The sequence below is a fragment of the Ciona robusta genome, chromosome 10, assembly GCF_009617815.1.
Source record: "Ciona robusta chromosome 10, ASM961781v2".
Lineage (NCBI taxonomy): Eukaryota > Metazoa > Chordata > Ascidiacea > Phlebobranchia > Cionidae > Ciona > Ciona robusta.
In genome coordinates this window covers 3,186,582-3,198,998 of record NC_143244.1, presented here as the reverse complement: position 1 = coordinate 3,198,998, position 12,417 = coordinate 3,186,582, and the positions used below count along the sequence as shown (strand labels likewise).

At 33.1% G+C, this 12,417-nt stretch overlaps 3 protein-coding genes across 4 annotated transcripts; all 3 read right to left on the bottom strand.

The window, feature by feature from the left end:
- Positions 1–1,528: 1,528 nt before the first annotated feature.
- Positions 1,529–3,963, bottom strand: LOC149729580 (integrator complex subunit 10-like). The gene has a single exon (XM_089885724.1). It carries the CDS (start codon positions 3,837–3,839, stop codon positions 1,944–1,946), a length of 1,896 nt encoding a protein of 631 aa, XP_089741850.1. The 5' UTR covers positions 3,840–3,963; the 3' UTR covers positions 1,529–1,943.
- Positions 3,964–6,183: 2,220 nt separating this feature from the next.
- On the bottom strand, positions 6,184–8,901 carry LOC149729579 (uncharacterized). Of its 2 annotated transcripts, XM_089885733.1 has the most exons (10): positions 8,263–8,901; positions 8,092–8,200; positions 7,874–8,005; positions 7,775–7,810; positions 7,672–7,719; positions 7,487–7,576; positions 7,222–7,385; positions 6,921–7,083; positions 6,638–6,744; positions 6,184–6,314 (listed from the first exon to the last, which is right to left on the bottom strand). In XM_089885733.1, the coding sequence occupies exons 1-10, from the start codon at positions 8,338–8,340 to the stop codon at positions 6,234–6,236; spliced, it is 1,008 nt and encodes a 335-aa protein (XP_089741859.1). In that variant the 5' UTR covers positions 8,341–8,901; the 3' UTR covers positions 6,184–6,233. The 2 variants fall into 2 exon arrangements, with proteins under 2 accessions (XP_089741859.1, XP_089741860.1); XM_089885734.1 differs by lacking the exon at positions 7,775–7,810.
- On the bottom strand, positions 8,391–11,017 carry LOC149729578 (uncharacterized). The gene has a single exon (XM_089885719.1). It carries the CDS (start codon positions 10,877–10,879, stop codon positions 8,921–8,923), a length of 1,959 nt encoding a protein of 652 aa, XP_089741845.1. The 5' UTR covers positions 10,880–11,017; the 3' UTR covers positions 8,391–8,920.
- Positions 11,018–12,417: the final 1,400 nt, after the last annotated feature.

Here is a 12,417-nt window from a genome sequence, read left to right as displayed (position 1 = left end):
GCCTATACCTTATATTATTGCATAACAATTGGTATTGTTTGAACGACAATGGGTAATGTTCGAACTTCAATGGATAAATATTGTATCCCACAATCCACAAATGTATATGAGCTTGTAATAAGAAAAAAATGATTATAACTATTGATAAAGTTTTTATTTTTGCTACAAACTGCCTGGGTATTACTACTCTGTTTTTGGCACAAGCCACTCATAAATTATCACCAAGTGCAAAATACCAAATTTCGAATATATTTTCAAAATGTTATCTTTTTATTATATCAGTACCTTATAGTTAAACAACCCCTGATGTATAAATTACTAAATTGAAAGCAAACCTTTTAAAGTTTGGCAATGAAAACATACAAAACTACAATGTGGGGGAAGATGGGACCCTAAATCGAAATATATTTACATTACCAGTATTCTGCAACTTGTAGTTAACCTACAGAATTTAACAGGCTGTGCTAGTTTCTTTGCCATGTAAACTTCATATATATAACGTTAAACCAATATTTTTTGTTGTTTTTATCTCAAATTAAAGTCATATTGACCCCTGCCTATTTTCTTCATGCTTATATCTCAGTGTTTTTTTACAAAACTAAAACTAGTTTTATGAGACAGAATTAAACTGTACGGCATATTCAAGGTTGTTTTATGAAGCTATGAAACTAGTTTAATCGTTCGCACCTGCAAACTAAAAAAATTCATCGGCTTTACTATGATTTAGCGAGCATTAAAAAATAGCATCTTACTATTTCGCACTTTTTACCTGTTCAAAGTATACTGTTTCTATTTTACATATTTTTTTATATTTAAAAACAATAATCAGCTTTGACGGGCGTTTTATAATAATACTGTTGTGAATCGTGATAATACGGTCGAATGATTCTGTAACCTTATTTACCTGATTAAAATTAAATGGGGGTCCGTAAAAAGAAAATTAAAAAAAAGTCTTGTCTGGCAAAGTGTCCCATCTTCCCCCACCTACTATATCTTGTCTAATTTGGTAGTAAACAAAGAACATTCAAAGAATTATAAAACTATTTCCTCACGACTCCCATAGACCGTTGTACATTGTTTTGAACACGATCATAATACTTGGATATCATGTGCTAAAGGTGTCCTGTCTTAGACATAGACAGTCATAGACAGTTGATGATACATAAAAGATGCAACCAAACAAAATGCAGAGAAGGTAAAATATTTCCTGGGTTTTGTTCTGTAAAGCAATGAGTTTAGAAAAATTTAATCATAAAAATAAATAAATAAGTATTATATATATCAACACAAAAATTATTAAAATTCATGTTAAACAATGAATGCATAGCAGATTAGCAGAGGACATTATGTAACTTTGCTTATGGGTGATTGTTTATTGTGAGCAACCACTGGGTTGAATCAATTTTTCGGTAATTGCCCTGCCTAAGGACACATACCGCACCCATCTGCCCATAAAAGTAACAGGCTGGCAGCAAATGGCCTCGACCAGTATTTTACAGATTAGAAAAAATCTTATACAACTTTATACCTTGGTGTTAAGAATACATTTTGCAGTGTTTTTTAGCCTTTGATTTTTAAACAACCAGGGTTTAAATAAAGAAATGTTTTCTAGAAGTCATGTTTTACTGTTCACTCAATCCAATGTGGTGATGCAGGTATCCATGTATTATTTCCTATTTTCCTATATAAGCTGTAAATTTGAATGTGGTTTTTAGATACTCATAAAATAAAAACTCTGTTCGAAACTTTTGAAAGCACAACTAAGCTAGACAAAAGATGTCAAAAAAAAAGCAGATTCAAATACTCAGGAAGTGTACCAAAATATTAATACACATCAAGAAAATGTGAATCACATTTAAACAACTATATCTTTAAATACATTTTGTTATTTAGCAATGATGATAAGTGTGCGTGTGTTGTCTGCACATTTAAGTTTGAGCGATTTACTGTTCTGTTGATGACAAACAGGTAGTTAATGAATTTTGACAGGATATTAAATATTCTCTCAACAGAGAATCAACACTTTCGCAACTCCTTTGAACGTTTCGTTTTATAGAATTCCAGAAATCATCTTCCACTTCTCGATTAGCTCCTCTGGTCACATGTACACGAGTTGGCAAATTGGATTCTAAGCTTATTTTACAACCTTTTTCTTTCTTTAAATAAGCAATTTCTTCTATAATGGGCATGTTTATAATGTATTTACAAAATGGACTAAAGTTAAACAGTCCCTTTTGCTCAATTTTTCTAAGGACCGAATAAGCATCCTGCTTCCATTTTGGCCAGTCATGCTGACTGAAAACAAGTGCGTGTCCAAGAATAATATCATTGTCAACAAATTCAAACTTTGTTTTTAAATTGCTCAAAAATATTTGAACCCAGAATGATATAAGATTTTCAAAGGTGAGTTTTTCCAATCTCAGTTTTCGTTGAACTGGTTTGGTAGGGTTAATTAACTCAAATGAAGGATTTACATTTTTTGTGGGGAGTAGCAAGTTTGTAACAAAACCAATTTTTCTTGTCTTGGAACTAAGTGGAAACAAAGGTAGACTTTTAAAGATGTAACTACAAGATTCATTTAGTTGACCAAGTGCGAAGCATGTTGATACTAAATGAGTAAATAAACGTTGAATGGTAGAGTTTGACATGATATCTGTCTTTTGTTGCAAAGTCATAAGACGAGTCATAACGGCCTTATAATTTCCTTCATATGTTTGTAGTTCAATAAGAAATAGTTGTAGCCAAAACCATTTTTCACATTTCCATCTTCGTGCCAAATGATGAAAGTCTTTTTCAAATGTTTCATTAGAATGTAAAATTACCCATGCATCTTTTGCAACATGAAACGTTTCCCTTAGCTCCTGACTTTGTTTTACAGATGATTCTGCACTTGCAGACATGTCTGGATCCAGACATTCAATCAAAATGTATGGTGAACATTCCTCACTGTCTGTGCGGATCTGTGATTCCAGCAGTTGCATGTGTTTGGATGATGACTCCATGAGCAGAATAATAGTTGTGTAAAAAATTTGTTTTCGATTTATAGTATCTTCTATGTCTGTTCTACTTCTTCGAAATAAATCTTTTATAAAAGAAGATCGATCAACAAGCAAAGTCCCTTTGTTAGGATCTGCTGCCCAATTACAATACCCAGCCATGGCAGATCGCAATTCTTCCAATTCACTCCAGGATACATTGCGGTCACACTCAGTTGAATTAGTAAAATACACAGCATAAAATTCGGTTGACTTCTGCAGCCATTTGTAGAAATGTCGATGAGAAACACCTACATCCCCATTGTGACAAATTACGGGTAAGACTTCCCGGACAAGCAATTTACGACAGTGATTGACAGGCGTTAATTCTGAGTCTCTCTTTTCTGTTTCAACAAGCTTTTCTGCAAGTAATATTCCATATTTTGAGGTTGTTTCTGGAAATTTTTTCATAAGCAGTACAATTAGTCTGCAATATTGTGTGATGTTAACTCGTCGCTCCGCACTGCTGATTATCATTCTTTGCTGTGTCAAAGAAGGCAGCTTTTCAAATATTTCTGCTCTAATATTATCACTTGATGTTTCCACAGAGTGAATCAGTAGTTCAATTTCTTCCCACAGTTTGGTCTCTGATACAAAATCACGAAATATTTCATTGAGAACTTTTGCACATTCTTCTAGATTTCTATTACTTAACTCAAGTTCATATTCTTGCATCTGAACGTCAAAGTTTAAAGGAAACATACATTTCGCAGTCAACAACCAGCTACGTGCTTGATAAAGATCCAATTGATTATGTTTCTTGGATTCTCTTAAAAACCAAGCTTCTTCAGCAATGGAATTCATTTCAGTTATTCTTATTGTTAACGAATTTATACGCCACTAAAATCCTGCCAGAATTCTGCTAACTTACGCTAACAGAAAAATAACGTCAAAACCGCAGTGTTGCCATTAAAATTAATATAAAACCTAGAGCAGGGTATAAATAAGAGCTTATCTTTATATTTTAAAAAGAAGTCTGGTCATTTAGTTGATAAATATAACGAATTCTTGTAAAGTAAAAAAGGTGATTCAATTACAAAAGTAAATCTCCTTACTATAGCAACAACTTTTTTAAAATCGAGTCAACATTATTATCGAAAACCGCGAATTTTAACCCAAAAAGTGCTCATGTTCAAATCGTCCTGCTAGGAAATCTGGAAATTTTAAATGCAAAGGGACAACGAATTCTAGTAGAGTGAATGTATTTCTTTCATAAAAAAGGCGCCCCCATCGTAACGATTTTTTTTAAATCGAGTTAACATTATTACCAAAAACCGCAAATTTTACCCCAAAAAGTGCTCATATTCAAATCGTCCTGCCAGGAAATCTGTAACTTTTAAATGCAAAAGGACAACGGATTCTAGTAGAGTGAATGTATTTCTCTGATTTAAAAAAAAAATCGCGCCCCTATCGTAACAGTTTTTTTAAATCGAGTTAACATTATTACCGAAAACCGCAAATTTTACCCTAAAAAGTGCTCATATTTAAATCGTCCTGCTCACTTTGGTCCTGCTAGGAAATCTGTAACTTTTAAATGCAAAAGGACAACGGATCTTAGTAAAGTGAATGTATCTCTCTGATTTAAAAAAATAAAATCGCGCCCCCATCGTAACAATTTTGTTTAAATCGAGTTAACATTATTACCGAAAACCGCAAATTTTACCCCAAAAAGTGCTCATATTCAATTCGTCCTGCTAGGAAATCTGTAACTTTAATCTGTATACATTCACTCTACTCTTTCGGTATTTTCTACCCTGCGTTTTTATTGTTATTAGTTTCGGCAACACTGTTTTTGTAAAAATTTGATTTTTGTCAAAATGACGGTTTAGTGCTTCAGCAGAATCCTGCCAGGATTTTAGTGGTATTTGTTTCGTTCAGATCTGAGGAGGTAGATAACAAAATGGCGACGCGAAAACAAGCGGGAAAATTAGAGTAGATGTGCGGTAGATACAGTAAAGAAGCGGTAATTAAAGGAGAGTCAACAAAAAAGAGACATGACCGGGTCGAAAAAGTGGCATGACCGGTTAAAAAGTGGCAGGACCGGGAAAAAAAAGTGGCATGACCGCGAAAAAAAAGTGGCAGGACCGGGAAAAAAAAGTGGCATGACCGCGAAAAAAAAGTGGCAGAACCGGGGGAAAAAAGTGGCAGGACCGGGGAAAAATGTGGCAAGACCGAACGGTCACAAAAAAGTTTAGACCCTTATTGAGTTTCTTTGCCATGTAAACTTCATATATATAACGTTAAACTGATATTTTTTGTTGTTTTTATCTCAAATTAAAGTCATATTGACCCCTGCCTATTTTCTTCATGCTTATATCTCAGTGTTTTTTTTACAAAACTTAAACTTGTTTTATGAGACAAAATCAAACTGTACGAAAAATTCAAGGTTGTTTTATGAAGCTATGAAACTAGTTTAATCGTTCGCACGCGCAAACTAAAAAAATCCATTGGCTTTACTATGATTTAGCGAGCATTAAAAAACAGCACCTTACTATTTCGCATTTTTTACCTGTTCAAAGTATACTGTTTCTATTTTACATATTTTTTTAATATTTAAAAAGAGAAATCAGCTTTGACGGGCGTTTTATAAAGTCGTGATAATACTGTCGAATAATTCTGTAACCTTATTTTCCTGAATATCATTAAATAAGGGTCCGTAAAAAGAAAATTAAAAAAAGTCTCACAAGGTGTCCAATCTCCCCCCACCCTACTATATAAAGGTGACTGTACACAGTATCCGGAATTCGTCCGTTTTGTCTGTTTTGTCCGGATTTCGCTGCCGCATGAGGAATGGGACATCGGTTTGCATACGACTTCGCATGCGAATTCGCACGCCGGATACTGTGTACAGCCACCTTAAGTATATAGGCTATATATGGACATCCCAGCTAACAAAATTACGTAGGTTGGACGTTGGTTTTCGGTATTCCGGAAAGGTTTGGACTGGTTTCGCGTAACGTTATACAAACGCTTTTTTGTAGACTCCCGATTACGGTAGTAAACGTTTTGACCAACCGTTCGCCAGCACTTTCAGAAACGTAAACCAAGCCTGCGGTAAACGTTATATCGGACATCATCATAACGTTTTTTAATTACATGCTATGTTCTGAAACAACATACCAAACATAAACGAAAGTTGACAATGCAATGAAACTGCAGACGCAATCAATTTATTTATAATCACGATACAACACAAAGTTAAATTTCCTCCCCGCAGCTGGACGACGAAAGATAGGGTTCTGTGTCGAAACTTGTGTTACTCTCGTCTGACGGATTTTCCTAGATCAAATAGAGAATTAATATGAAATTTGCTCATTAAATTAAGGTAAAAAAGTATTTTCTATGTTAAACGGCTTATGCAAGTCTTCAAAATATGAACATAATACGAGACCCCCAGCTATAGCGCCTAAATATTAAAAGCAATATATAGATAATATTCCTACACATACAGCAGTAAAGAGGTATACTAAAAACCATTATTTAGAAACGATTTCAACATTTATGTTAATTGCAAATTTGTTTAAATATTACAAAATGTATTCATTCTGTAATGACTAAAATTAAATATGACAATTTAATTCTACTGATTATATTTAAATTACTTTAAATTTTGGCCCTCCTCTTTTGTGAGGTGCATGCTTCAACACTTCGGAAACGTTGTACTCCAACTCTTTTATGCTGCACGTTTTCAGAATCTTCTTTGATGCTTCTAAAATATAAAATATTACAATTAAATCATTCTAAACTACCATCACTATCACTACCACTACTTTGTCCATTGAATCTGGATTATTTGCTTTTTTGGTACATATGCAATAACTGGCTTGCTTTTTATTGCTATCTTGTCTTAATATGAAACTGGTTTTGCTCAAAACATGTGCTTACTTAAAATCACTTTGTTAAGAAATGAAGCATAAAAAGCTTTCTTTTTTGCATTTCTACCCTTGTAGCTGAACTGTGACCATAGATTTACAGTTCCTAGCATCGCCATCATTCGACGGATCACCTCACTTGCACTACACCCTCCAATTCCAGACAAGCTGTTTACCTTCATAGGAACAATGCATAGATAAATTACCATATTATGAAGCTAAGTCAAGCTACTAATTTAAAAAATATTGTTTAGAATAATAAATGTAAAAATATGTATAAATCATTATTAAGCAATAATAAGTTAAATATTTACCAGTCGCTTTCGATATCCCTTAACTTCCAATTTCTTTTCAAAGTCTTGAAATTGTTTCATGTTGACCATTGGTTCTTCCAGATCACAGTCATCAGTCTCTGGGGTTGACGTTTGCAGTAACTTTGTAATGATCTTTTGATTTTGCAGAATTTCATCCATCTTAACTAAAAATTGAAAAGAGTAAATAAAAAACAAATAGTAAATCATATGGAAAAACAGAAACCTGGCATAAATAACTAACTTATAAATATACTAAGAAACTCACGCAAAAGAGCATTGTTTGAACCCGGTAAACAGTTTTCCTCAGTTGACACGGTTGCTAAAGCAACATCTGATGTTGTTGGAACCACCAAATCTGTCATTTTTATAGTATTAGAATTAGACTAACAACACTAAGACATACCACATTTATTTAAACTATATATATATTATATTAATAGTAATACCAACCTTCCATTATATTAATTTGGGAAGCAGAAGCTTCATCACTGTGTAGCTCTATGGAAAAATATGTGGATCAAAGAATATTAAGATAAAATAAAAAAAAGTATACTTTTAGCCGGTGGAGTTGATTCATCAACATGAAATTCTGTTAAAAAATAAGTAACACAATTAATGTTCATACACTGATTACAATATAAATCTCGCTTACCCTCCAACTCTGAAAGCACGTATCGTTCCGGCCTTTTGTGAGGTCTTTTCCTAGTTTCCAATTCCACATCAGTCTCTACAGTTGATGTTTCCGCATATTTAGCCCTCTTTGTAACTGCATTACTATAATCATCTACAAACATTAAATAAACTTTTCATTGGTAACTCCTCTCAAATTTAGTCCATCAGTAGTTGTTGCATTACACAATACGTATTAACCTTCATATGTAAATATTCTGATACGATGTATAGTCCATTTCTGGTCAGGAACATCTTGTCTGACGGCTTTCACTTTTGCATTGCCAGGAGGCCAATATGCTTCAATACTCTACCACCAAATATATGTTATTAGTATTTATAATGCAATGAAAGTAATAAACAGCAACTCACATCCTCTTTATGAACAATCCAAGATGTACAAACAATGTCAATTGAGTCATCCTCTAAAAATCCAACAACAGCAAACATTGCAAATTAACCAAACCTACAATATATATACTCTTCTATTAATGAAATAACTGTAAAAAAATAAAAAAAGCTTACAATAAAACACATATTATGAATGTATGATTATTATACTTTTTGTATATCTACATAAACCATGTATACAGAAGGAACGATAACAGCAGTTCTAAATATTTAAAATACCTAATATTATTAGTGATGTTCCGTATCTTTAAAAATAAAACCGAACTAAATATTAAGTCGAATCAACTAAATGGTTTATGCCGTCATCAAAATTAATTTACTACCACTTATTATTAAAAATTGCGCACAAGTTGGAGCCCACCGCACATTCGGGTGTAATCTTTTGTCATATTAAACCAGTCGGCAACATTATGAAAATGAATTACCTATGTTATCCGTTTTCACTTTAACATCCGTATATTATTAACAATTACAATACAGTTATTAATACTATAGATTATGTGAATTAAAGCTTATATCCTCATAAGCATTAATATTCCATGCGAATAAAACTAAAAAAACGTCGCTCGTCTGCAAAATGATTTGGCCAAAAAAATGGACTAACGGTACATCACTAATATTATATTTCGTGTAAAACAGCAAGAAAAACAATAGTAGATAAAGTTTTACAACAGATTGCTTTCCAAGATGAAGTAAGTTTGCTCTTGGGTATACACTTTACATAATACCTATTTACATTTCCTTTATATGCTCCAATTAATGAAGATTTGCAGGGTGAATCAAATAAAGTGTGTAAATTATCAAATATTTTACATTTAACACAATCTGAACTTGCTTCAGCTAAAACAACAATCCCGTTAGTTTTACCATTCCGAAGACAAAGTAAATAGGCATTATCAGGAGATTTTATATATACTTGTTTCACAGGATTTCTCACAGTAATAGTTGGTTCAGATTCATATAGTCGCTTTACAACTTGAACAGTTGGGTTTTTACCGGAACGAACATATTTTTTAATTGTTTGCATATAGTTTTCAAATTTAAAAGCACTACAGCGATCCAAACTCCCAAATAACTGTGCTTCATTAGCAAGGTGAAGAAGACAATGTACATTATAAACTAAAAATTCATCACCATATAGTACTTTACATTGGGAAACAAATTGAACCAGTAAACTATGTGCAAAAGCAATGTGTGAGCTTGCAAGCTCAGGGGAAACCAAAATATTAATACCTACACTCAAACAGAGGAAATGCTTATAACGAGATTCACACAATATATCTTTAAGCACAATTTTACCAGTATAGAGCAAAAACTGTCGGAATTCAGTTGCTTTCCATCTGTCTAACTCGGTTAATGTACGTGGCTTTCTTGCAAAACATCGTGGAATACATGGCTTTAGCTCAACTAGTCGTGAACTAATTTTGGAGCATTGACTAAAAGATAAACGAAAATTTCTTGGGCCTCTAATCCAAGCAATCAGCATTTTTTTCATTACTCCCAAACATGACTGATGCATATAGTCAATAGGAAATGCCTTTATCATGTCAATTGGCAAAGAGCAAAATGGCGAAACAGAGTGGTGGTGTTGTATATTAGTTTGGCGTCTAAAAGAATCATCAGTTCTTTCAATGAAATTTTCAACTTCTGGATATGTCATTCTGCCACACCATAAACCTCTTTGCATACACTTATCACACCCATGGTAACCAGAAAACAATTTTGTAGCTTTGACAAATGATCTAGCTGGAGCATCACAAACGATTGATTGTAATCGCACTGAATAAAACTTTCCATGAACTTCTAGACCTTCATTGATTGCAAGCAAAATATGTTCTATTGTGTCAGACAAGAAATCAAGATTTGATGGTTTAGATGCGCCATAACAAATTGCTACAGGAAATACAATCTGTGGTGTTATATTGGTAATGCAAGCAAGAACCGGCCAAAATGAGGATTTTGTACTGGAAAAAACAGGAAGGCCATCAATATTGATAGACAAATCTAAAACATCCAAGTTATTTGTTTCTTTAGCTGTTGAATACATGTGCACAATTGACACTATTTGATGTAAAATATTGAAGTAATAATATTCCATCGCCGATTTAACTGTAATTGTAATGCTTCTAGGAGTGGACATTAATGTTCTGCTGGTTGAGCATAAATCTGGATGGCCATTTTGTTTTAAAATTTTTAATAGTTCATCAACGGCATTATGTTTTATTTGATGTGCATTAACCCAATTTATTAAATTGTTTCTTAATTTGTTACCTTCTTCATTATCCGACTCTGATGAATCATAATTCGTGGAAAGGTTATCCGCGCATGCTGGCAACACAAATGGTTCATGATTTGGCAGTAAATTTATCTGACTAGGCGTAACACTGGATCTTTGGTCTATTTCAGGTTCTCTAACTTTGTCAGAAGAAACCAATGCGGCCACATGACAACTGTTTGGTGCTGGCGACTGTTCATCCGAACTTGATGAAACAATCACAGTAGCCTCTCGTTTTTTTTTACACTTATCTCGCTTACGTTTTATCCATAAACGTTTATACTCCTTCCGTCGTTTGTACATACTTGCCAACTAAAATATATTATTTACAAAAACATCAATACGAGTAAAATAATAAATTAATAATCTAACTAAAGTATCACTATACGAGTCTGAGCAAACTATCTCGTCGACGACGTTGCACAAAATGAAATGGAACACGAGGCTAATTTAGTCTCCAAGCAGAGTTTTTTACGTTATAAAAATTCATTTATTTTATCTGGGGACTTCATTATTTTATTACAAAGAAATTAGAATGTAAAACACATAATAGGAACATTTGAAAATATCTTGTATAGTTTACAGATTCAAGAAGGCTTAATTACGGACAACGGCATATGAAATTCATAAATAATTTCCTAACGGAAAAGATATATTAAACCGTTGCCACAACTATCAAACTAGCAATGTACCCGCATACTTTTCATGCAGACATTCATTTTATACCCAGAGGGTTTTGTATTTATAATAATCTAAAATAATACATCCGGTGTCAGAAAAAATTGCGTAAACGTACAAAAAAGGGAATTCGAACATTACCGAAATGGTTATTTGACCGTAATTTAAAAACGTAACATTTTTAAGCAAATTTAGTTTGCAATATTAATTAATTTAGATGTATTTTTTAAATTTACCAAAGCACATTCTATTATAAGCATTGTCAACTGTTTAAACAACGGAAATGAGAAATTTCCCAATATAGTACGTAATAAATTTGTTATTAAGTAACATTGGGTACACGCGCAAAGATAACGTTGTCATATTACTCTGTAACAACTTAAAAACGCATCATGGTAGTCGGTTATTATACTGTTTATTGTTGTCAGCAAGGGCATTCATTGTATATCAATACACAGGAATAGTAGATAAATGTATATTTTTAAACTACCTTTATAGAACCAAATTACAACGTTGCCAAAGTTGTGTAAACGTTTTGTGTTAGCTGGGATATCATGGGTCGTAATATATTCGTTCGGCTTCGACGCGCGTGTTATGAATTCGTGATAATACTGTCAAACAATTCTGCAACATTATTTTCTAATTATCATTAAACGGAGGCCCGTAAAAAAATTAACTAATAGCACCGAATGCATTCCGCCCATGGCGCCCTCGTTATAGAGGGCGCCATGATTCCGCCTAATGTGCCACAATCACCAATGACGATTGAAAATTTCTTGGCTGGTTACTTCTGGTTTGTTTTTGAGTGAGCGTAGTCGACCGTTGTAGCAAAAAGTTTAATTCGTATTATGGTAATTAGTTGAAAAAGCGTAAAGCATACAGAAAGTGTATGAACTATTGGTTTAAAACGTGCTCATTGATTAGAGCCATACCCTCTTGTTTACTTTAGATCAACTGAAAGGGAAATATTCCGTTTATATTTCAGGGGCAGTATATTTTAATTTTACAATGAACGTGAAATATATGGTATATGTGTAAGGCATCCTGTTTAAGAAAAGTGATAAGTAAATTTAGTAAAATATTCATTCAACTTATTTAAAACAAGTTTGTTAGAAGTACTTGCTTATTCTAGTCTACAAATAACATACTTGATTTAGTTCTAC

Bases quoted from the DNA above. Each gene is read 5' to 3' on its own strand.
- LOC149729580 (XM_089885724.1), bottom strand. From the start codon at position 3,839: ATGAATTCCATTGCTGAAGAAGCTTGGTTTTTAAGAGAATCCAAGAAA.
- LOC149729579 (XM_089885733.1), bottom strand. From the start codon at position 8,340: ATGTTTGCTGTTGTTGGATTTTTAGAGGATGACTCAATTGACATTGTT. The intron at 8,006-8,091 runs GTTAATACGTAT...TAATGTTTGTAG, and splicing joins CAGAATATTTACATATGAAG to ATGATTATAGTAATGCAGTT. The intron at 6,315-6,637 runs GTAATTTAAATA...TATTTGATCTAG, and splicing joins GAGGAGGGCCAAAATTTAAA to GAAAATCCGTCAGACGAGAG.
- LOC149729578 (XM_089885719.1), bottom strand. From the start codon at position 10,879: ATGTACAAACGACGGAAGGAGTATAAACGTTTATGGATAAAACGTAAG.